This window comes from Xiphophorus couchianus, chromosome 1, assembly GCF_001444195.1.
Source record: "Xiphophorus couchianus chromosome 1, X_couchianus-1.0, whole genome shotgun sequence".
NCBI lineage: Eukaryota > Metazoa > Chordata > Actinopteri > Cyprinodontiformes > Poeciliidae > Xiphophorus > Xiphophorus couchianus.
The window spans coordinates 21470659-21497427 of NC_040228.1; the positions used below are offsets into that span (position 1 = coordinate 21470659).

Here is a 26769-nt window from a genome sequence, read left to right on the forward strand (position 1 = left end):
GCTTAGTGTTTAGTCAGCTCCAGTGGCTTTGCTTCTTACTATGTCATCTAATTCCAAACAGCAATTAGCTAAACCATGCCGCAACAGCCCTAATCACAACCATCATCCCTTGGCCACAGTCTACATTCATCATTCCCCTTCCCCAAATTCCATAAAACTGACCCACTTTTTATGCAGTCCCATCCAATGTATGCACACACAGAGATGTACTCCCCCCAACCCCCCCCACACACACCCAGATAACCTCTGTTGAGGATTTGAAGCAAACCTCTTCACCACTAAATATGCTCTGCAGTTCCGACTGAAGGTTAAACATCATAAAAGGATATCTGGGGTATGAAAAAAGACCCACTCAGACGCCAGTGCAGCCACTGTGGATACCACAGCTGATTTTCTCTCCATTTATGCTATTCTGAAAAGCTATTACTGCAATCACTGCTTTGCACTTGTGAGACCGTTTTTAATTACATAAGCAGAAACAAATGCAGTTTGTTAGCTCAATTCAGCACTAAGATAATCATTTAAATGTATAAAATCCATTAAAAACACAGAAGTTTCACTTATATCTCTTTAAGCCTACTTATTTTTTGGAAGCCAGTCTAAAATACTACAATCTAGTTTGAATAGGCCACTTGATTCAAATCAAATACTAAAAAATACACAGAAATTAAATTACACTCTTAGGCTCAATTACCACTTAGAATGAGAAGAGGGGAACAATAACCACAAACACACACAGGGAGACACATGATTTGAGTAAACTTGCCCAACTTTGACCATAAAGGGATTTCTCACTTCTTTTAATTTGAGGTTACATTTTTAAGAGCACTCAATGTCTTAGCTGCAATAAAATCAGACAAAAATAATGATTCAGAATCCAATCAAACCAGCTGGTGCTACATGAAAGGCAAACTTGGAAGAAAAAAAAACAATCACTGATTGAGACTAAATGAATTGATTTTATGATTTCAAAATAAAGTGTTCTCTAAAAAAACAAGACTGACTTAATTTGTGAACACTTGACTTTTTCTCATGGGATCATTCCAAACCATTCTCCTTTAATTTTATACAAATTGCCATACATCACCTGTTTTGGTAAAGGAAAATGTTCTTAACATCCAGACTTAAGTATACCTTCCATTAGTCCTTATTTGTTTATCTTGAAAAACAGCACCATACTCCTCTTGTAGCATCACCTATTTGGCTTTTATCTCTTAAAAAGGGGGTATTTAGAGAACTGTAATCTTGAAGGGCTTTTCCTTTTTAACTATATTTGTGTGGGCTAATTATTACAGTTCTTCTTCTTACTTTCAACAGACAGTGATCAGTGGGATCCCAACTGGGAGAATCAAGGAGGAAATCCCACTGGGAAGTTGAGCAAACACCTGCTGATAAGCCGTGTCCACAAGGATTTGTACAGTCTATCTTCTGAGTGCATATAGTATAATTTTCATAGTTCCTACTTTATATTGTACTGTTATTTTAATTATGGCTTTAGATGAGTTAAACTAATTTTGCCAGAGTGGAATATAACTGATTTGTGAAGTTAGGTGCATATACAAAGTTGACCTGCAAAAAATATTGTATCAGTCATGATTACAATATTAATCTGTTCTGTACTTTCACAAATGACATAACCAGAATTAATTAAAAGCCTGTCAAACTAAAATGTGGCATTTTAAATATTCATCAAGGAATCACGAAAGATGGAGAAAATGCCTTTTATGGACGATAGCCTTAAAAGATCTTTCATCTCTGCTGCTACAATAATACTGTGTCACCACTACTAATCTCTGAGTTATGTGAAGTGGTGTGAAACTCTACATCTTCTAAGATTTAAGCACAGGAAGAACCACACTTGGATTTATTATTGACAAATAAGATTTTAAATGGATTCTGAAACCAGAAGAAAGATACCAAATGGATGGTGTATGTCGTCATTCAGATGTTCATATATAACATTGCAGCTGCCTTCTGCTTTAACAGTAAAAGCAACAACTCCTATTTGGCTGAAATGAATGAACATTTATGAGCCAGAACATCTTACTATGATACAATAGTGACAAACATTTGGTCTACAAAATGGATATTACCAGGACAACACAACCATTTAAAAAATCCATTGACATATTGCAACTACAAACATTAATGTATGTTATTGGCATTTTATGATGTAGATCAACTCAGATAGTGTTGTAAAGTTGGAAGGAAACTTTGAATGGTTTAGTGGTGATTTGTCAGTGGCCTTTACATTTCAACCAAATGCCATCATAAGTCATCTAATTGGTAACTAGAGTCCACCTTTAAGTAATCCTGTCTTTAAGGACCTCAGAGGTCTGTGAGAGAACATAAGTCAACATGAAGCACGAAGACTATGGAGAACAGCAAATAAGTTAAAAATAAAGTTGAGAAGTCCCAAAGTTAGATTTTAAAACAACATCACAAGCTCTTAAAACATCTCAGCATGCTATCCAAATCATTATATGAACTATAGGACACATGCAAAAGAAAATGCTGTTTTCACTTTATGCCCCCAACGGTGGACTCCTTCACTACTGGCAATCTTGCTTTCAGCCCGTGATTGCTTTTCTTTACGTCTGTAAATGGTAATGTTTAATTCTTGGTTCATGCCCATCAATATGAATTAACATCAGTCAAAAGATGTCATAAATAAGAAAAAAGTCCATATAAATTGTACCTGACTATAAACTGTAGGACCAGCAAAACTACGAAATAAAATGTGACTTATTGCCCAATAAATATGGTAACTTGCTGTGGCTGAATACAAATAGATTGCACACTTTTCACATTTTTATAAGTGAAAATATTTGAAAACCCTGTGTACTTTCTTTTTCATTTTTCATAATTTCAAAAATAATTATGCATTATTTTCTATTCCAGAAAATCCCAGTATAGTGCACTGAGGTTTGCCAGTGCAATGTGGCAAAATGTGAAAAAGTTCAAGAGGGATAAATACTTGTGCAAAGAACTAACTGTGTACACACACACACACACACACACACACACACGCACACACACACCTAGAGATACAAGCAAACACAAATGCAACACCAGAAGACTGAAGCAGAAAGAAAGAGAGAGAGAATGAGAATCAAAGAGCAAACTGAAACACATTGTGAATGATAAAAAATTCACGAAGCCAGTTTGTAGTGGTTGCAATGTCACCAGGGAATTCTCACAATTGTTGATTTCCATGTAGAGAGACAATGAGTTCAGCTTCATTGACTTCTACAGATGCGGTGAAGCACAGTAATTACCATGGCTCAGACAGAGGAGGTGCTACTGCCAAAAACATTCAGCGCTCTATAAACCAAACTACACCTTCTATCAAAAAAGGCAGACATACACCATAACTTAAAAAAGTTTTTTTAAACTAATCGTAGGAAACAAGTAAAATGCAGAGAAACAAGACAGAGACAACTCTTCGGGTGTGGATGAACAACCATCACAACGGCAAGAATGTTACAACATAAACAGGAACACACTGATGGAAAACTATGAAAAAGTAAGAAATGAGATTCCCCAAACAATCTAATCTGTCCTTGAGTGCCCTCCTACTGCAGCATTCTTCTGTAAGAGCCAGATAAGTTGGGAAGCGCTGCAGCGTGTGAGCAAAGCAGAGAACAGAAAAAAGAAAATCAATGATAAGAGTCTCCACTTGACACAGTAAAGGACTGAAGTTTGTGTGTTTTTGGAGGACAGGGGAATAACAGCGGGTACAGTACCATTGTTTTATCTCTAAAACAACTATTAACAAAACAAAAGAAAAAATCTGCTCATGTTTGAACAGATATTAGAATTTCAGGGAAAGTTGTCACTGTGACTATGTGCTAAGTGACTGAAAAGGAAGTCGATTTCCAAAATTCCAAGATATGTAAATATCTATTCCCTTGATGATGACATGAGAATACCTCATGTGCAATTATCCAATCGGTTGTGTAATATTTAACCTCATTGTCGCTCAGACCAGATCAGTCATCCATGGGATGTTTAATTGATTAAACAGTAACTTAAGTAGCTGAACTGATGGATTTACAGGAGAAAAGTTTCAGAGAACCTTCAATTTCATTATATCTGGTATCTAAATTAAAGTTAAATATTTAGAAAATCTTTCTACGGCTGCTAGGGGGATTGCGACAGATTTTTTGTGTGCACATTTCCAAGATAAATCTGACTGCAAACATACGAAGAAGAAAATAATTTTCATGTGTCTGTTCTGAGGTCTGCAAGCACCGTAGTGCTCTCTGTCCAAACATTCTGCAGTTAAAGCATGCTTCCAAAGTAGATTTTCACACACATGTTCTGAGAATTAAAGGCTGGCTCAAAGATTTTACTCAAATTTTACAGCTTCTGAATTAATTATGAACCTTAAAAGTGTATTATTGAAGAACTGATATGTTAAGGAACTAAATTCTGCAAAAGTAGGAGCTAATTCACAGAACTACTAACAATTAAACCATGAAAAAACAAGGAATACATAAAACACTGAAAGAGAATCCAGAACAATCATTCATTGAGTTATTCCATAAAGTTGGTAATTGTCATTCAGTTCTTTACTCAGATCATATAGGCTGCAGTTAATGAACTCATATGCTGCATACCACAGATTTTGATCACTGGGGTTTGGCAGGCCAGACTTATTTGTATGGTTTACTTGGTCTTATCATGTAGAAAAGATCAAAATGATAAATTTCCATGAAGTCAGAACTCATCCTAGCAACACACTTCCTTCAAATGCTTAGCTGGCAAATAGTTTTTCTTATTTTGTTTACTTTTTTACTACACAGTGTTCAACTGTACATGTTTTCTGTAGCATTTGTGTTGCATACAACTTTCCCAAATCAATTCCAGGTATCCATTTTTTAAAACGATCAGTAGGAACTAAACTGCTCATGCGTGTTGTTTTCCTATTGTCTGATTATGTTGCCATGCCACCAGCGCAAATTAACATTTCTGAGGATGCTAGCTAGGCATCAGCTGGTGAGAGCAGCTTATTGTATTATAACCTTCCGGCAAAATACGGTGGTGTTAAAGTTTACACAAAAATTTAAAACTAAAGCAAATAAGCTAATTGTCTTTAAAACAGAAAAGTGACAATTGTTCATGCTGCTGCTAAAATAACTGGTTACATACAGTATATGTTCATCTTATGTGCACTTTTCAATTATTTAGACAACTACTTGTAACAATATTTTTTCAGAAACATTGAAGTTTTACTAACTTACCTTATCCTTATTTTATTTCCCCTTAAAATTTAGACAAAATGTATGCTTTATGTCTGTATTTTGTGAGACTGAGATTGTTATTAAATGACTTGATTTGGTCTCAATTTTATCTGCAAAGCACATTTTCATACTATAGTTTCTTAAAATTGGCTTTGGTATTTCAAAATTACACTTGATAGGTGTGTATTATGAAACTGTTTTGTATTTAGCAAAACAAGCCTTGTTTCTCTCAGATTTGCTTTCTCTGTTTTGCACTATGACTAGAAAACTGATGTCAAATTCTGGTTGATGGATGATTTTCAAGGAGTTTATATGAGACAAACAACAACACGCAAAAAGATTAGCGTGCGAAGTGTATGTCAATTTATGGCCAGATGATTTCCCAGGCTTCCCTGTTGACATGTAGAAAAAACACACAAGTACACACATGAAGAGCTACATGTTCTGATAAGTTGAAGGGGCTTCATTGTTTCTTGGCATTGATTAGTGCTTCAGCTGTGAGGAAAGGACAGCCCAATTTGTCAAAAGTGTGCATGGAGCTAATCACATCAAAAGAACTGCTACCCGGGCTAATATCAGCCCATGAGCAGGACGCCTCATTCATTAGTCTGCATCTGCAGGACAAATCACTTCCATGCTGACAGACAAAAGCAACACACAGGAAAGCAAGATGAGGCAGGAAAACTAGGGGTGCCTCATTCACTGAGATAAACAATAAAAATATCTGACTTGATGAATACAAAATAAGATAACATTTAACCTTCTATTTTCCATGCACTGGTCTACACTAGAAATCTTGTGCTAAGTAAAATGGTGTCGTTTTTCAAAGTGCAGCAATCATTTGTGTCAAAAAAAGTAAACATCAAAGACAACCTCCTTTTTTTTCTGTGGCATAGCTTCATTTGAGGCCTCTAATTTTCTGCTTTGTGAAAATATAATGGAACAGCAACTAACAATTCACTCCAGCTTCATCTGATAATTATTATAAATAATAAATGCTGATAAGAAAATCCATTATGTCAAAACAAAATATTTTATTCACAAAATACATTTGTTTTCTCCCTTTGCAATTCTCTTAGAGACGACTCAATTCATCTTCATTTTGCTCATTGTGTGACAGTGTGCCATGCAGCACAGACGTAATACATATTACAAATAAAAACACAAATAAGACTAATGAACGCTGAGGAAATACCAACATATTAATAATAGATGAGCATATAAAGTATGGAATTTAATGAAGAATGCTTGTTTACTTTCTTTGTCATTTGAGTGACATCTGACCACTAAACATTTACCAATTGCAGACACAAATTGCACTTTCAAAGGCATAAATTTACACATATTCTGCCACAATATTATGCACCTATTAAAACACTAATTTATGATGCTTACCTAGCAATAACAATAGAGCTAAATGCTACACAATGGGAGATGCGGCTTCATCTTCACTTCTCTGCATTTTGCCCCAGAAATATCATGTTTTTTTGTTTGTCTCAAGTGTGCCGTTTTGCAGTTTGACCAAAACGTTCTTGGTCATATCTTCCCACAACACATTTTTCTTGAGTGTGCCATGCCATCTACATACTTGTGTGGAACTGTAAATGACAATTATTCTGACTTCCTTTCAATATGAGCTTTCTTCTTGTCAGAACTAATATTTATTTTGCAGAGGGAATTTCTTTTACCACCTGAGTTGTGGATCTCCACAGCTGTTCTGGAGTAAATATTAGTCTTTATGGCTACTTCTGTGGTTATTGCTCCCCTTGCTTAGGCGGTCAGTTTAGGTGGATAGTTACATAAAGGTTTTTTTCAGGTGTGTCATGGCTTCATCCAATTTTCAATGACAGTTTGTGTTGTGCTCCATTAAGTGTTTAAAGCTTTGGGTATTGTTTTATAATTTACTCATCTTCATTTCAGGCCTAGAAGATGTTTTATTTTTGCTAACAAGGTGATTTCATCCATTAAATGTATGAGTACCTTGGCAACAACCTATGAGTTTGCATTTGCAACAGTTTTTACACATACAAGGATGCTACAATGGATTTAAAAAACAAAAAAGTACATTTCTAATCTACTCTATTAAAGTACACCCTGAATGATCAAATAACTAACTAAACAGCTGTTTAATTTACCAAGTTATGAGTATGTTTTATATAAATTTAGCCAAGGGATAATGAGAAATGGCACGCTTCTCTGAGGAGATGAAAATGACGACTACAGCGACCAATCAATTCATTAACATTGGAAAAAGAATCAACAAGCCCATCTGGTAAGAAACGAGCAGAGTGAAACCCATAACTGAAGAGTCAATAAGCTTTCATAGCACTGATGTCTGACCAGCTGTAAATCAATGGGGCAGGGGCTTCTTGTGTGCACATGCAGAGATAGGCTGCTAAAGATAAGATGCACTGACTTCTTAACCATCTCTCTTAGCTGCAGGGGATTCTGCTTCTCTGTTCTCTCCCAGGCTTTGAAGCTCTAATGCCTCTGATCCGTCAAATATCTCCTGCCTCACATGCTGTCCAATGCACATTTACTCACGAGAAAGATGATGTGACAACACTGCAGCAAGCATAGGGTGGTAAAGGTGGCTATAGGCCTGTCTCCAGTGCTAATGCAGGTTCATTAACAACTTGGTTCTGATGTGACACTTTAATGGTAGCTGGCAGCAGTGCAAGATGTGGCAGCCACAGCAATCTAAAGCTTTCACACGTTCAAACAGAAATCAGATGTTACACAGTGGGGTGTGCTGGCAATTTCCAACTTTTTTATTACCACTAGACGTGACTAATGGCCATCCACTGATTAATCTAATGAAAGGGATTGCTATATGTTAAACGCAAAAGCATACCGGTGCTGAGAGTCCAAGGGTCAAAGATGTAGTTAGGGGCTAGAGGTCCATTAGCAGTGGTCCGCAAATGCACTCAGTGGAGTCACCCAAACAATAAAATATAATTTTTTTCTATACTGCCCTCTCTTTATTCAAGTCTTTCCTTCTAACCCCCTACCCTACCACAGCCCGAGGGTGTCTGCCTGGGAGGCACGTCAGCATGTGTCTCCCTACAGTCTGACTCTTTGCCACCGTGGCAAATCAATTCTTAATAAACCAACTGAAGGCTTCTTCTGCTATACCTTTCATTTCCCCTCCTCAAAGCTGCAGGGCAAATTAGCCTGCCAAGTGGATGATAGGGAGCAAGCAGCAGAAGAAAGCAACAGAGGGGGTGTAGAGAGGAAAAAAAACAACCCAACACCTACAATTAAATTAACAAATCACTGTTCTTAATTAATCTGGGAAATACAAGCAGAACTGTGGGTTTGAGACGTGACTGACATGGCTATAGTGCTGCTTGCATCTGCTTATGTTTGTGTTGTTAAGTGTTTGTGCGGAAAAGCTGAGAACTAGAGGAGGAAAGGCAGATGAAAGCTTAATAAAAACTCTCCACAGAGCCCCCTGAGCAGAATGGTGAAGCTGTTACTTAGACACCCCCCCCCCCCCCACTACCACCAGCACCACCCACAATACATTTCTTTGGTTTCCTCTTCCTCCCACTCTCTTATTTCCCTGTAATTCCTCCCGTACTGAGCTTTTTACCCTTTCTTCCAACTCCACCAATCTCTTCACTCTTTCGTACAACTCCATACTCCTCTTTTCACCCTGTACCCTTGCTAGTTTTGTACTAGCAAGGGTACAAAAGCAACTCATTGCTTTTCCTAATGAGTTGTGGCACTGACAGCTGGATTACAACACTGCTTTGTAATCCTTTTATTTTACTGTTTAGGATAATCAGTTGCCCCAGACCAAAGGCTTGCCTCCTCCATCGAGGGGCAACTTCCCATGTATGTCCATGTTTGACTCGGTAAAATCACATTTAAAACTGTGTGACTGTGACTAAAATTTTCTAAAGCCCAGTTGATAGGAGGGCAACAAAGAGTTCATTATCTCCACTGTGCAGAAGCTTCCAAGATGACCATGATCACGAAAGGCCACCAATACTTCACAACAAAGGTTCTAAAAAAAAAAAAAAAGTCTTTCAATTCATATCCAAGCTTTAAGACCAGAAAGTAGTCCCTCATCCTTTTCTAGTGAGCAAATATTTTCTTCTCTCAAGCTCGCCTGGTTCTCTAGCACTTGCACTCCTCTAACATTTCTCCTCCTTCCCATCTCTCATTCCCCACCCCCACTCACACTCCCTTGCAAGAGCTTGTTCCCTCTGTGGCCACAGGATTCGCTTTGTTCTGATCATTCTCCGAGCCAGGCAACTTATCTGCTTTTCTACATTCTAGCAGGCCCAGAGGAGGAAAACGGACCCTTTTATTAGCCTCACTCTTTGCCTCGTCCTCTGATCTGCTGAAAAAGACAATAGTCAGATAAGAAGAAGGAGAAGAAAGAAGATCTGGCCAGTGTGCTTTTCAAAGTGCTGTTGGGGCCCCTCCCTAGGGTTCAGACAGCTAGCTTGCAATTCATGATGTTTTTACAAAAAGTATCACTGGACTTTGTAAGCCTTAGAAAATAGAGACATGCTGCATGAGCTAATAAAACTATGCAGTTCATGGCTGAATATTTTCAAGTAATAGTTTTGTAAAAAAAAAAAACACATACCTTCACTTCCTTACAGCAGTCATCCGCTGTTTTTCAGAAAGTGGTCATTTGGCCTTCATGATGAAACTAATTTATATAATTCCAGGTTTTATGAAGGCAAGCTCAAGGTCCATTGTTGAATGCAATAAAACGTACTCACTTACTCTCACATTACTGAGATGGAGGAAATCCAAATAACCAGGGTACACAAAGAAATGTAGCGGTCACCACTGTACTACTCCCGTGTTGTTTTAATTCAAAGATATTCATCCTGTAACTCACAAAATCACATTTAACATGCACCACTGTATTTATGATTTCATAAAACAAAACTATTTATGAAGACCAAGAACCAACCTGAGTACAACTCCTTATTTCTATGCCTTTAATATGGTCTTCTGGTTTAGTAGCAGTAAGTTTTCCCTAAAGGGCCAAGTTGCTTTGTGAATGAAGTAATTTATTCTAGAGCAAATATTTTTGTATCTATTCTGGTTATCTTTATCAAATCATATCAAGTAGTTTGCAGTGGGACAAATTTAGAACCTTGCGCAGAAAAAGACAGTTGTCCATCTCCTATTCTAAATCATTAAACTCATGAGTTGTCTAAGAAGTCTTAACAGAGCAAACTCTCCTTGGGTAAAGTTAAGTGATATATTCTATTGCAGTAAAGTTAAGTGTGATTTGTCCAATGGGCTTAAAATGGTAAAAAAAAAAAGCATTGTTCCTGCCTCTACCACAAGTAGGGAAGCTAGTTCACCCTACAAAAGTCAACAGTTAAGTGCTATGCTTGGTATCTTCAAGGTATAATAGCCCTGTGTTGACTTCTGCTGGCACAGAAAGGGTATTAGAGGTACTGATTAAAATCCATTTTCACCAACAGAGGAAAAATCAGTTTAAAAATATCTCGAGGTATGTTGTCAGGGCCTGAGAGCCAAAGCAATTGTTCTTATTAGAATTTGAGGCAAACAAAAGTATTCTTTCAAGGACCATGGAATCCAGTATTCCCATCTTCCTTGTGGGTTAAGTTTTCTTTTGTTTACTTATGTTTTCACTCATTACCTTTTTTTCTTGTTTTGTTCCTTTCAGTAGTTATTTAGAGAGAGTTTTGTTTTGGAAGGGTTTACTGCCAGTGCAGCAGTTTGGGATCTATGGACCTGAACCACCTGTTGTATTTGAACACCACGTTTCCTTCTTCAGTTTCAGTTCAGTCAACCACATTAAGCGATAAGATCAAATCATCTTTGTCATTTTATCTTGCTTCCAGCCTCCATTTGTTCCAGGTTTTTTTCACTACTGTCTATCTTTCTTTTGTGTTACCCAGCTGCTTGCAAATCTGATGGAAGCTTGCTCCTCTGGAAAAAGGTTGGACTGTGTATAAGAACTCTGTGCCAACCCGCTTGGAAGCTTCACTCAAAATGATCAAGACTTATTGTGTGAACTCACAAGCTACCCACCTGGCTTCTGCTTTAATTGCTGTAAGAACTACCTGCAAGAAGCCTCTATGAACTTACCCTCTGTTGTAAATAAACAAAATCTGGAAATATTCCTAACACTGAGTTAATGCTTTGGTCTTTCAGTCTCTATGAAATCATAAAAGACCAATCTGGCCAGCCAACAGACTTTGAAAAAAAACACAAGTAAAAAAAAATACTCCACTTATTTACAGAAAAAAATTGGTCCATTATGCAAAAACTGGCACAGCTGCTTCCTTTTCTCTTGTTTTTTGTTTCACAAACTAACGTCCCGCTCCTTCTGGCAGGAGAGGTCTCCAACGCTTCCAGCCCAAATTAATAAAGGAGCTCTAAAACCCGTCAGTGAGCTCCACTGAAGGAATATTGTTTTATGTCTCCACGGTGTTCAGCCATGAACCTCACTGGTACACTTCTGATTTCTCTAAAGTCTCCTGCCGGGTGGTTCCTCACAAAGGCCCACCATTAGGTTGGACAAACTGGAAGAATGAGTTTTGCCATTGTAAATGGTTTCACAATTAAAAGAAATACTGAAAATAACACATTAAGAACTAATTGCAGCACAGCAGACATCCAGTTGAGAAGTCTATTTTTCTAGTTTCCATGAGAAAATGATGAATTGCTTCCCTGAGATTTTTTTATATGTGTAGCAGGTTTCTGTGCACAAATATTACTTTATTTTACTAAACAGCATTTGTTCCCCTGATACAGACTTGAAATATTTCCATTTTAATTTTGTAGCATGAATTTTAGCTTATAGATTCCTGTAGGGTTGCACTGTATCAGAAAATGTGTTTTTGCGGTGGTACTGCCAAGTATTGCAATCATGATGTTATGATTCATTCGCTTAAACAATGTGAAGAAGTTCTTTAGTTTTGTGTCGCAATAATGATTACCATTTCATAAATTCTACTGCTCTAGTACCCTGATGTATTCAGTAATAAACCAAAGATTTATATAACTTCAGTATAAGCCTCAAACTATTATCCCGTTGTTATCACCGTGTCAAACATAAAGAATCTAAGAGAAATCAGTGGCCAACTTGAAGCTACTGAAATGACCGACCAGGCATACACTCAAAAATCCAATCTTTCCAATCACCGAACGTACTATGTGCAAGTGTTACCAGGTCTAACTGGCAATATCACTTTTCAAGTGATAACCTTCAGTTGGTAAGGAAGATCTATCCATCCATCCACTATGTTGTGCTTGTCCAGGGTTCAGGTTGAGAGCCCTGGACAAGCAGCTCTGAACCTACAGACAGGTTCAGACTCCCCTTTCCTCTGCCACTTGGACCAGTTCCTCTGGGGAAACCCAAGTCTTCCCAGTCTAGAAACATTGTCCCTCCAGCGTGACATTTGAATATCCTCCCCATGGGATGTGCCTGGAGCACCTAACCAGAGAGGCATCTAACCAGATACCTGAACCACCTCCACTGGCTCCTTTCGATGTGGAGGAGCCATGGCTCTACACTAAGACCCTCAGTGTGAAAAGATAAAGAAGATTCCAAGATAAATTCAGTACCAGAAAGGAGTTTTAAAAAAAGACATCAGAAGAAGCTGAGATAGTCGGAAAAGTGACTGTTGTTCATTCAGGATGCAACCGCAACACTGTTTCGTCTTTACAGAGGGAGTCTGCCATTTTAGTAACATTAGGCAACACCACTAGCTAACCATGCTACAGTAAAAATATGAACTCACTCATATTTTATTCCTTTTTAAAATTCATAAACCCTGGGGTTTTTTCACTCTCCTTAAAACTCATTAGATGGAAAACCTTTTATCAAGTAACTTTGACAGAACTGTATTATAACTACTAGAATGTAGTGAATAGAATTTGAATTTATCTGTATGATTAGATTGATTTAATTATATATTTCTGGGCGTGCCGTGGTGGCGTAGGGGATAGTGCGACCCATGTTTGGAGGCCTCGAGTTCTTGACGTGGCCGTTGCGGGTTCGACTCCCGGACCCGACGATACTTGCCGCATGTGTTCCCCCCTATTTTTCCCCCTTTCCTGTCAGCCTATTTTCATATAAGGGACACTAGAGCCCACAAAAGACCCCCGGGAGAGGTAAAATCTTTTTTTATATATTTCTGTGTACAACTTAGATTACTGTTTTGTAAAGTGCCTTGGCATTATATTTGTTGTCAGTTGGAGCTACATAACTAACCTGATTTAAAAGCTGTATTGATCTGAAATAATCACACACATGGTATGAGGTCACCATTTAATATAAATATTTAATTGTTGTTGACAACTTTTTGTAAGGGTGCCCTGTTTGGAGGACCTTTATTTTCCCCCTTATTAGCTTTTCAAGTATTGAATAGCACAGGGCGAGACACCATAGGACTCAACATTGTCTTCTCATTAATTAACATTAGTGACGCTGTTTTTTTTAAACCCCCTACTCCTCTATCTGTGTCTCCCTCAGTCTCTTGTGTCCTTCTTGAGCTTCCTTGTACAGAGACAATAATTTGACTGTGTGGTGAACTTAAGAACTAAACGGGCGAACATTCACAAAGGAGTTCAGGACACAATTAGTGATTACCAGACAGCTATGTCTTCTGAGGGCTTCCATCCTTCTTTTCATCCTCCCTTAACAAAGACAAGGGAGCTTCAAGCAAAGGGAATAGCATATGAGGCTGTAATGCTCCTGAATCTTTCCTGCCCACAGACAGATCACACACTTCTACTGTTGATTAGGGAAGTATGAGAAATGGACAGAAGTTTCATTAATTAAATATAATGATCTGATTTTAGTCTGGAAACTATAAAGAGCAAAGAGATAATGGAGGGCAGGGTTGGAGGTGAGAATACCATATTTCATTAATTTTTCACACCACTGTTATGAGGCACTTTTAATGACAATGGCTGCAAATGAGATTTTCACTGTGTCTCTTTTTATTATGTTTTTGCTATAAGAAAACGGAGTAAAGTATCTTTTAGAAGAGAATTGTCCGCAGCAAGCTCAGATCTATTTAATTTGCCCTGTAAAAACAAAAAGATTAAGAGAAACAATGGCGCATATAAAACCTATATCTACAAGACATTGTTACTTTTGTCCCTTTATCCAGCATCGTTTTTCTTTATTAGCTATGACACACAAACAAAGCTGAAGGTAATGTAGTTGCAATAGCGAAATCACATTGATTTTAGTTGTAACTGAGACTATAATTAAAACTGTGCCAGAGAAACAGCTTTAGATCAGTAACTGCCCATACTACAGTTTCTGTTTTCAGACCTAAGGTTTACTAAAATAATGGTCAGTGAGTCAGTATTTCTGGTTTTATACCATCATATCGATTAAAATCATTCTGTATTTTCTTACGATGCAAGTTACAATGCAACTACAAACTTCACAAGCATTTTTAAGATGAAGCATAAAGAAAATGCCATGGTGAGTCAAGAATTGTACAAAAATCTAAAAAATGTGGTGTGCATTTATTTCAAAGTGTAATTTTCATCTCCTACTGGCACAGAAAATATTTCTGCAGAGGAATTTATGAACAAACAGTATGATCGAGACCCAGGATAATATCAAACAGGTGATCAAAAACATAATACAGTTCTTGCAACATCTCACTGAATATTGTACAGTCTAGGGCTGAGTGTATTCTGTGAACCATACAGACTCTACACTCACTTCCACAGACAGTTGAGATTTCACAGTTGAGTGTACCAATTGCCTACATTTCGTAAGACAGATTTCTTCATTTCCAATAATCCAAATGGATACTAGCAAATTTAATGAGCTCATCTGGCACAAAGCCTCGTTTCTTCTCCACCAGGGCAGCAGTCGCACGACTGTCAGTGCTGCACAGAGAGTGGCAGTCACACTCCTTGTGTCTGGTTGCTCTGACTCTCAACGTTCACTTAACAGCACTCAGCATTATCAGCTAGGTGTTGCAAACTAAACACTTCAATGTAAAAAGTGACCCTTTGTGCAAAAAACCAATACTGTCTATTCCTGCGAACACTCAGAGTGAAACATGGTGGTGCTGCTGCTTTAGGGAAGTTTTTCTTCAAGAGGGATTGTAAACCTGGTTGATGCAATCATGGATGAAGCTAAAAAAATGCCATACTGGAAGAAAACCTCTTAGATACTGCAAAATACTGCACAATAATATGGTATTTTGCAGACAGTATCAAAGAGGTTGGGGACAACAACCTCAATATGTAAGAATTAGCATTAATGTATACAATTAGTTAACAGGGCCTCATGATTTCTTCAAAACTCATGAGAGAAAAAGTACATCTTTCCTTCTACTCTAATCACTATGTTATCTTCCGACAGTAACCAAGTAATTTACATAGCATAACTGCAAAGTTAAAGCAAAGTGAGGTGGTTTTAAAGACTTATTTGGGAACAATCCATTCCTAACGTTTTCAAGCAGAAGAGTAGTTACAAGAGCACATTTTTTGAAGTTGCTTAATATGAAAAATCAATGCACCAAACAATATGCAAGTAAATCCCATCAGCTCCTATGCAGCACTAATCTACCAAAAGAACAGAGAGGAAAACCTGTTCTTATTGTTTAATGTATGCGTATTTGTGCATATGAGAGAGGCATATGAGAGAGTGCTAATATTGCCCCCTTGTCATCCTACAGCTGTCAAAACCTACACCAACCATCTGTTCATTGAAGAGCTGGAGTCCAGACAAAGTATTTAATAGGGTTTAATGTCTTCAGGAGGGCCATAACCTTCGTCCTGTAGTACCTCAGAAGGCTCATCATGTTGAGGCAGAGGGTCTCTAAATGTACCGAGCAGATGACAAGTATGCAGAGTTCACACAAGCAGCTGAGTAACTTAATCTGCAGGAAGTGTCCAACATTTTTCATTTGCTCTCCTTCTACCTGCTGCACCATTTTTATTTGCAATTCATCTTCAAATTCAGTGAAAGTAATGGTTTCCACCTGCTTTTTCATACTGCATTCTTAACTTTGTAGTGACTGGCTTACAAAAGTCTGCACAGTATCCGTTTTCCTAGACAACTATGTCAATGTGCATTATGCTTTCAGTTAGAAAAGGCTCAAAGGGACGTGACTGTCTGATCCTAGCAATATTAATCAAATGTACTGTTGCAGTCGTAGTCCCACCATACTTCTGTCTCATTTATCACATAAATCACTTATGAACTGCCCCTACAAGGTAAAGAAAACCTCAACCATGTGGCTAAATCATCAATACTGGCCTAGCTAGAAAGTCATCAGAAATTCCTAAAGTCAACTGCACACATACTATATCCAGCATATAATACATGAGGTTATAGCTACAGCTCCCTCAGGCAAGATTAGCCTTTGGCCTAAAAAGCACTAACCAGCACCTCAGTAAGTCTCTAGAGTTGTCTCTGGCATGCAAGATACAACGGGAGCCTGCCAGATATATTGCTTTGATTAATAATCAGTGAAAGCAGATGTGGCTGCTCTTGTGTCAAAGACAACATATTCTTATAAAAACAACACCTAAATCATGTAATGGCTCAAACAGATGGCTTGAAGATGGATTTGCATTGATTTTTTTGCATCATGGCCGAGTTTAAACTTTTTATGGTGTTGGGTTGCAGATAATTGCTTTTGAAAATCCTGGGAGACGGTCTTTCTCTTAAAAAATGACAAAAGAAGTTAAACGCAATGATCCAAAAGTAGAAAGAAAAAAGTGAAAATAATGTAAATTATTTAGGCAGATGCAGGAACTTGGCAGAGAAGGCTGTGTTCCAACAATGTCAAATCTCCATTAGGAGCCCCTATCTGGTATCGACCCAGAAAACACTGCAGGCTATGTGTCATGAGATTTGGGGCAAGAGGTAAACAGGAAATCAAAAACAATCTAATTCAGTTTAAGGGTGGAGGGAAAGAGAAAACTGATGTATTGCCCATCCCTATGGAGGATGTGAAAAGAAATGGCTTCTTTTATTCTGGTTTCTATGAGTCATCCATTCCGACAGACTGTAGTCCCCACATTATCAGCATCACCACTGAACCACTGAAAAATGTGTGACAGCTCTGGTTTTCAGAAGAAGGGGAGTTTTCCTTCTGTGCTTAACCCCAGAGCAAAAGATCCCGTAACTTTATACTTGCAATGCATCTGCTTTTAGGTTTGAAGAAGAAAAAGGTTGTTCAGAATGCAAAGCCAACAGCATCTGATGCTATTAGCATCAGTATTAGATTGTGAAAAATCACCTAAGGTTTTACTGGAAAGTTTGAATTTCCCAAGGTTTTCTAGATGACTACTGAGAAAATCAATTTTGAAAATCTTATGCTGGTGAAAAACAGTAATATTTTAAAACATAATCATACTGAGACCATTTTTACAGCTAACATAACATGGATTTTTTGACATTGTAGTGTTTTTAAACACAAAAATAAAGAATAAAAGTCTTATTGGCTGAAGGACAGAGCTTAAAAAAAGTATTAGGTTGTTACTCAGAAGATTAAACTTTTAGGTTTCAGTTGGCAAGTTACCCAGAAAATCCCACAAAAGCAAAATCCCATATGCAAAGTTACTTTAAAATCCAGTACGACTGAAGATTGTTTTCAGATTTTAGCATTTAACTACTTATTTACACTTCTGTTTCTTATCTCATTAACTCTTTCTCACACAGAACTGTTCAACTTTTGCACTTATTAGCTGGGGATGCTAATAGTAGTTAGCTTTTAGTGTAGCACAGCATTTAGCATATCCTACTTATTTTCCAATTTGAAACTAGAAATTTAGGGTGAGTACAGTGCCATGCCCCCAATCTACTCTTCAACTTCAGTGATATGCAAGTAGTCACTTGTGATCTTAATCCGTTTTCTGGTTTACTTTTTAATGGGAATTCTCAGAATATTCTCCACTACAATTCTCTTTTTTAGGGTTACTTCATGAGCATTAGCTCTTGCCATAATCTGTTCTGTTCTTTGGTTTTACTGCTTTATAAATTTCATCCTTTCTAATTAGTTCTTTACTTTGTTCATTCTTTGTACATTTGAATTATTTCCTTAGATCATTGTCGGGCTTTTGAGTTGTAGTTCAGTTCCCTCTGTTAATTAGTCTCCATCCCTCAGTTTCCTGCTTTCTCCCAGCCACAGGTGTACCGCATTTCCTCTGATTAGTTCATTCGGTTCCTTTGTCATTACCACCCCTGCCTTTACATATAAGGTCACTGGTTTTCATTGTTCCCTGCTGGATTCTTCGTTTACTTTCTCCATTCGCTACCTGTGGTCCACGGCCAGCTCTCTGCAGTTTTTCTATAATTCCTCTTATTTTATTAAAGTACTCTGTTTTGACCAAAGTTTTGCTCCGCATTCGGGTCATTTCTGAAACCAATCTCCATCAGCTTCATTATATGGAGAGCAGTGGGGGAATTCTTTAAAATAAATAGGAAACAAAGGAGCAAGAGGAATTGATCATAATCAATATTATCAAGGCAATTTTCAACAATATTATCAAATCACACATTTCCCTGATATTGTGCAGCCCTACTAGCCAAGTCTGACAAAAGCGACTTGCATCATATTTTGAGAATCTTGAAGAGTACAAAACACTCATGTTTTTTTATATATATATTTTATTCTTACACTAGAAACTAAAAAAGGCAGCATATCAAAACACATTAGTTTCAATAAAGTTGCAACATAATGAAGAATAACAATCCTACTGAAAAAGGCAAAGAATACATTTAAATGACAGCAAATGCAAGGTTAGCAGAGTGGACTCAGTGAGCACAAAGCATCATCCACAGACAACACTGTCCAAAGGAATACAAGCACACAACACATGAAGTACCTCTGTTTGTATGGTTACTCATATTTAACATGAAAAAGTGTGTATAATTGTTTAGACATTCAGTAATGTGAATACATAGTACTGAGTGTGGCAGGTGCTCAGGAGTATTCAGATACACTTCTTCTGTTCAACCTGCAGTAAGTGTTTGTTTGTATTAAAGGAGCTTCTTCATCTGTTCTGGAGGAATAAAATATGTCTGATGTTGCCAGTGACAAACATTTGTACTATTCATTGTAAAACTGTGCATTTCAATTCTCCAATTATAAACATTGGAACAAAGACAACAGCTGATTCCTACAGGTTTCTAAGAAACATGCAAACAGCGATGGGCAAAAGCATTCCAGCCTGGCCCAAATGTAGGAGTAATGCGTTAAAAGCAAAATACATCCTACAGCTCACACTCGATTTGGGAAGTTAAGCATCAGCTAAATAAAAAGCTCTCAGGAAGGCGATCTTCAACAAATATGTGCTTCTCTAGGGCACTTTGGATTGCTGGGGTTTTCAGACTCATTAAAACGACACTTAGAGGAGGAGACATCAGCTGTTTATTTACACAATCAATTGTTGCTGCTCATAAATCTGAGTTAGGAGGAAAGGTTTACTTCCAATTCAAAGTGAGGTTAATTCTTACACAATGACAATGATCAAAGTTGAAATGCTACGATCTAAAAAAAAATACTACATAAAACAGACTGAATAAGTATTGCTTGTTTGAAAGATCGCGACCATTACCATTATGACCAACCAACAGAAGATTTACACTGAAGCTTCCTCATACTTAAAATCTATTGCAGAGCTAAGTTGAAGAATTTGTTGTTTACCTGGAGGCTAGATAAGAAATGTGTCATTGAGGGTTTTTTCAAAGGAGGAGTACAGAATTTTTAATTTTTTGAATATGTGCAGGTTTGTGCATATATGAATATGTGCAAGATATGTGCAAGATTCTGAGGATATTCTATAAATTTGAAATGGAGAGTGCTGTTTTCTTTATGTGTGTGCAGAATCTGAGCTACTAACACAAAGAAGCTGAAAGAACTGATAACGAACACCAGCTCTGTGCTTCGCACAACCCCAGAGCCCCTGAAGCTGATGACCCAAGCTGCTTAGTATAATGTACAACTTTGGAATCGTCTATGCAACGTGGGAATAATACAAGAGAGCATTTACAGCCAACGGATTCTCCAACTCCTGAACAAAAAGGATTTGTGCCATTACTGCCCACAATTTAGCCAAATTCATCACATTTTTATTTAGTTTGATATTTGGCAAAATGGTATTTCCTTTGTTAGTTTTAACTATACATTTGATTTTAGCTGTTACTCTGTTTTTCCCCAATAATTTAAAATAAAAGTAATTTCTCTTGAAGAGTAATGAAATGCCGTAAGAAGTCATTAAAATTCCCTGTAAACACTGCAGATTATTAATCTATACTTGGCAATCTCACAATAGAAAAAAACAATTCTAAAAACAAGCAAAATGTAATTTTATGCAAAAGCAGGATATAGGTTATATAATAACAAATATTTTACAGATAATGTCTACTGGCTGTGCAAAAGGATGGATAGGAGTCTTCCAGGTTATCTTTAACATAAATTGTTCACTCTATGGAAATGCAAATAATCATTTCAGTTGGTAATCTTATTTGACATGAGTTGTCTTATAGACATACTGTAGAGTATCATAAAACCTTTAATTCTGTAATTATCAATAACTTAGATTCCTTAAATACAGAGTATTATACTGTATTTCAAACATTTTCTTCGGTTAATTTTGATTTCCAATTCAAATAAAAAATTATTTAATCAGAAAAGAAGACTTGTGACCTTCTTATCCTTAGCTAACATGTTTCTGGTATTGTACAAAAAAAGACTTAAAAAGAAAAAGGAATATGAAGTCCAGCCACATCTGAAGAACTACTGACTGTAGTCAGTGGCTCTTTAAACACTGACTATAGTCATACTGCACGAACATTATAATCTCCTACAAACTCAAGAATAGGTTTGGCTTCATAATCTGTTCAAGGCTGCGTTTTGGCATTGCTTGTAAATCCTTTCTACCAGAGTTTTTTCTTCCACTCAACTTTCTCTTAATACAGCAGTCTGTTTTATGATTGTGTAGGTTATAGCCAAACCACAGTAAAACTCCATAAAAGTATTTTAAAAATCTGTATTAAACATGAAATATGAAAAATGAAGAAAATTTGTGAAATGTAACATCCCATGCGTCATGATTCCATATTTAACGTTTGAATAGAATATCTGAAATACATTTTCCTAGTTTCTTGATCTGAACCGGTATATTTAAACAGCACAGACTATTTGAGTAGATAACCCAAGCTCCATTTAACAGGCTCCACTGAAGGGTGAAAAGTTTCTGAGCACTTTTTAAAAGGTGCCAGACAGTTAAAAAAAAAAAAAAAACTTTTTTAGACTCGTCTAAATTAGGACTATTGTTCACTTAAAAGAGGATTAATACAAAACAGCATTGTGAGAAACTTTTTAAAATTGCTCATTAGGGAGTTGACCTTGTGAATGATCAGTGAGCAGAGTAGAGCGGCATTGAAATAGAAGATAAAACACAACAATGAAAGGGAGAAGCAGTTCTTTCAGAGAAAAAAAATATATAGTGCATGGAAATTTGACTTTGCAATAATGGCTCTTTACACGTATGGTATTTGCCAAAGGTAGCCACTATTTTTATGTTTTTAGGTAAATTAGGCACATCAGAGTGAAACATTACACTGTCCTCCTTCCTGCTGCCCTCCTGTCTAGACCAGGCCAAGCTACCCATCATGACCAAGGTCCTAGTTCTGTCCTTTCCATTATTACCCCTCATGGCTAACATGAATATATTTATGTTTGTGCACGGGTGTGTGTGCAAGAGTGGGGTGTCATCAGTCCTTCCCTCATCTGACGGTTTTGGGTTAAACAACGTTATTATTAAAGCCTTTGCAGAGCCACTTCCTGCTTTACTACAGTGACACCCCTCTCATGTCTGAATCAAAATGCCTAACCTCTGTAAATCACATAGAAAGTCTGGCTATTTCATAGACTGAGTGTGTGGGTGCGTGTCCACAGCATCTGTGCTCTCAGACACAAATGAAGATGACAGTGCAGCTGTGAGGAATGGAACTTTTCAAGCAGAAGGGACAAAACAAATGAAAAATTCTAAACAAAACAATCTGTTTTAGTTGTGATGTAAAAGAACATAGTCAGTAATATTAAAGTATTTTCAAAACAACAGTGCAAACATTTGCAAAAAAAAAAAAGAAAGAAAAAAAGCATCATGAAGACAGAGGAACACTGCAGTCAGTGTTAATTTTGATTAACACTGAATAAGTTTAAAGTAGAGTTAAGTTATAAATTTGTGAATAAGTTTAAAGTAGAGTTAAGTTATAAAGCAATATCCCAGGCTTTGAACATCTCAAAGGTCAGTGTTTAAGACATCCTCCAAACATGGAGAGAATGTGGCCCAGCTTCAAATCTACCAAGACATGGCAGTTCAATAAACTGACAGCTGGGGAAGGGACGACATCAATCAGATAAGCCATATTCAGAGTTCATGTGAAAGAATCTGTCAAAAGTAAAACTATGAAGACTGCACTCTAGAAATCTGTCCTTAGCAGAAAAGAGGCAAAATGAAAAATACAGTTAAAGGAAGCCATCGTCTGGTCAGAAGAAACCAAAAACAAACTTTTATACATATCACTCTGACTAATTTCACAGTGAGAAATGGCAGCTTGTGAAAAATGGCAGCCTTATGCTGTGGACAAGGGCTCTAGTGATGGGATGAAGGTCAATATATTGCATTTTTGGAAGTTAAACTGATTAGAGGTGGGGAAAGAATTGAGACTCCTCCCAGAAGGATAATGACTATAAACATAGATCCAGAGCTACAAAAGATCAGTAGACAATTACTTTAGATCAAATCCTATTCATTGAATAAAACATCCCAGTCAAATGCTAGACCTAAATTCTAATGGGAATTTGTGGCAAAACTTCTCCATCTAATTTACCTGGAGCTGAGATATTTTGCAAAGAGCGGACAAACATGTTAGTATCTATGTAAATCTGGAAGACACATGCACCAAATGTTCTGCAAATTATTGATTCGGAGGGATGAAAACAGATACATGCACACTTTTATTTTATCTTTTCTTTATCTGTTTTCTTCAGATGCAGTTTTAAGCGTTACTTTGTATTGTCATACATGGAAAAATATTTTCTTTTTGGTATTCTGTTACAACATATAGAGAAGTCCAAACTGTGATAAATATGTTTGTAAAACAATATACAATATACAATATACAATTCACAAGAGGTTTAGACTTGAAACTGCCTTTAGTGTGACTTACACTCTGTACTTTCTGTGCAGCTACACACAGGAACCTGAAAATAAGCATGTTAGCCCTACCAAAGATTAGTTTATGTGTGAAGGCAGATAGTGTGACAATTTCATCTCTCGGAGACCAAACTAGATAAATAATGCTTGCTGGAATAAACGACTCCTGTGCAGCAGGGATGGCTCATTCTGTGACTATTTGTGATTGTGTTGACACCCCCTGCTGGGCTGAAGACATCACTACCGCACTTAGAGCAAGCCCACTGCAAGTGACAACATCCCACATCCAATCCCACGCCCAGCCAGGATGCAATAAGCTGAAGTTAATGAAACACTAAAATAAGCGATGATACCTCCACCACTATAATATCACAACAAACAAACACATGCATGGACACATTCAATAAAGTAAGGCAAAAATATATTGCAATTCACTGAGACTGACTGTACAGCCTGGATACGGAAAAATATTCAGTGTGTCTGTGTGTGTGCATGCGTGCGCCTTTGTCTGTGGGCGTGGATGTGTGCATGGGCAAAGTCAGGACATGGTCTCAACAGATGAATCTCTGCCAAGTCTCTCACAGCTAAGGAGAGTGAGAAATATAAACCGTGCAGCTGCCGGAGACACAGAAGACACAAAAAAGAGCCATTGTTGCCCACAGCAAAACAATGCAGCTTGAGCTATGAGAGAAAAAAAAAACATTTGGATCAATAGAGAATTGCAATTAGCTCACATTGGCAGGAGCACTGCCAGATTAGACACAGGATGTCGATTCCATTTCCTGCACTATCGGGTCCTCAAACTTGCTTGGCTCGTTGTGTAATCGAAGCAATTCGCATAAAACTTGGTAAGATAATTTAGTGTGAAGGTCACAATAAGTGAAACATGGATGATGACAAAAAAGCATTGAAGTGGAAAAAGCTGAGCAGTGTTTTCAAAAAAAAATAACAAAAGAAACACATAGAAAAAAAGTTGAACTAATACACTTGGAGAGAAACAAACAGTAAAGTGTTTCACATTCTAATATTAAACAAATCAAAATAGTTACTGCATAACCTTGAGTAAAGAAACAGCTGCTCCTACAGAACAGACTGGATTATGAACATTATGTTCAGCTTCAGGAATTTTTGCAGGTTTCTGCTATGATACATTTTTGCTTAACTTTGCCACAAGTGTTACTTAAATACTGTGATGAATGCAAACTAGCTGTAAAACAGGGAATCTGCTGTTTTATCTGAAGGACGGGGTGTTTTTACTCAACTGTAAATAGTCTCGACAAAATGTAAACCACCTGACAGCCTAATTAAGATGCTTACCTTTAAGTACGCCCTGGCCTTGCAGTACATCCCTCGTTATCTGGACAAAGTAGAAGCTTTGCGAGAAGCCAGGTCGACAGGGACCTTGGGAGGCGTGCTCCCCATTATTCCTCTGGTAAGACGACAAAATACAGCATCAGACATCAATAAACATATATTCTATTGATTTTTTTTTTTCCTGTAAGCTGTGTGCCTTGGGAAAATGCAACAAATAAAACAACAGCGAGCAGTAAGATAATCAGCAAGTTTTGCAACTGGTTTTTATGTTTTGCTTCTGTGAGGGGTACGCATGCTACTGATTGATGTGTCCCTTAAAGTTTGTAGCTTGTAGTTTAATGTGCTCTTTTACTTTGTTCCTTAAAGTAAACTGTCAACTGTAAAGAGGAAGGTTAAGGATGCACAGCCGACATAGATTTTTCTTTAAAAGTCTATTCTCCGATTCGGGCCACTTCCGATTTTTTATTCTGAGAGCTTTAGCACATAAAAGATGAAAGCAATTTACCAAAGGTTCTTTGATAGAGGCGGCAGCTTTAAATCCAACAGGAAATAAATTACAAAATTATTACCATTCATCAGATTTTTATTTAATGCAAAAAAGTACGGCAATATATGTCAGTTGTTACATTTATGCACGGAAAACAGTGGGAGTTCTTAATTTTTTGCTCATTTAACTACAGGTATAAAATAAATCTGATTTTTCAGTCTTTGACCGTCCAAACAGAGATCACGGTCGATCAGGGGAATATTGATCTATCCTGATCTTGGTCCATCAATTGCTGCATCTCTGGGTTAGGTGTGATGCTGAGGGTTAAGTGAGACTCCTATGCACAGCAGACCAAGCAGCATGAATGCAGCATCATTTTCTCCCTTTTATTCTAGCTGAATGGGGAACTGCGCACTGCATGAGTGTAAATGTGTTAGTGTGTGCACTTTATATACTAATCAAACTGTCTGCACACAAGTTTACACCAGAGATTTATTGCTTAGTGATGGTTAAATTTAATGATCTGACCCACTCAAGCAGCCAATGTGTCCAAAACACACACACGCACACAAACACGCGCGCGCGTGCAGCCCTGCATGCAGAACAACACAAAAAGCTGGTTAGGTGCATATTAAAGGCATTATAGCATTGCAATTTCTAATTTCGATTTATAGCAATGGAAGATTAAAATTTACTGAGCTATAAACCAAATAGTGAGTAACAGGGTTGAAACTGCAGCAGGGAGAGAAAGACTTGGAGCGCCGTCAGGGAAAAAGCCCACCGGCAGAGACTTCATTTAGGTTTTATTGATTAAATACCAAGAAACAAACTTCTAAGTTTAACTTTATACATGAGATTGCATTACAATTAAATCAAAATTGGATAGGACTAAATTACTTTGGTAAAGAAGCCATTACCCTGGTGAATAGGTGGTGCGTAATTTAACTTGTGTGGGATACTGCTGCTCGGCAGCGCTGAAACGGCTCCAATTCTGAGGGAAAAGCCTGCCAGTACAAACGGGACCGACTTGTTAGGTCTCACTTTTATTTGTTGTTATATGTTGGAAATTCATTAGGGAACCAATTAGCTTAGCCTACTTGTAGGAAAATAAGGAGCAAGCGCGGCTCGCGTTGCAGCAGCACACCGCAGCGGCTCTCTCTGCCTGTGTGACTTTCTCATTATTTATCACAAGCTTTCGAAAACAAAAAGAGAGACATCTCACCCAAATTGTATCAAAAAGAAGAGCTGTTGTCAGGACCACTGCGAAGTCAGTCCTCATTGTGACGAGTAAAACCGAGTCAAAGCTGCCTGGACAAGGAGCAGGAGAGAGAGAAAAGAAAAGAAGGTCGCTCCGCGGTTCTTCCTCGGTGACTGTTTAATTTCCTCTCCCACTTTGGTCAGACTGTTCGCTGCGTTTCACCCTGCGCTCCGTGAGTGTGTGCTGCAGCTCTGTCCCGAGTTTTCCCCGGCTCTTCTCGTCTGCAGGTGAGCGCTCCGCTCAGCGTCAAGGCGCAGCCAGCGTCACTCACTCCAACCCCTCCTATCAGCCACCCGGTG

At 37.7% G+C, this 26769-nt stretch overlaps 1 protein-coding gene across 1 annotated transcript in view; it reads right to left on the reverse strand.

Moving 5' to 3' along the window:
- The window catches only part of LOC114136429 (cadherin-4-like), a 258488-nt gene extending 231719 nt beyond the window's left edge, over positions 1-26769 (reverse strand). The window contains exons 1-2 of the mRNA XM_028004456.1: positions 26435-26769; positions 24729-24840 (exon numbers count right to left, since the gene is read on the reverse strand). Of these exons, the coding sequence (XP_027860257.1) occupies positions 24729-24840; positions 26435-26491 (169 nt within the window). The 5' untranslated portion in view covers positions 26492-26769. The remainder of the gene's footprint in view (positions 1-24728; positions 24841-26434) is intronic.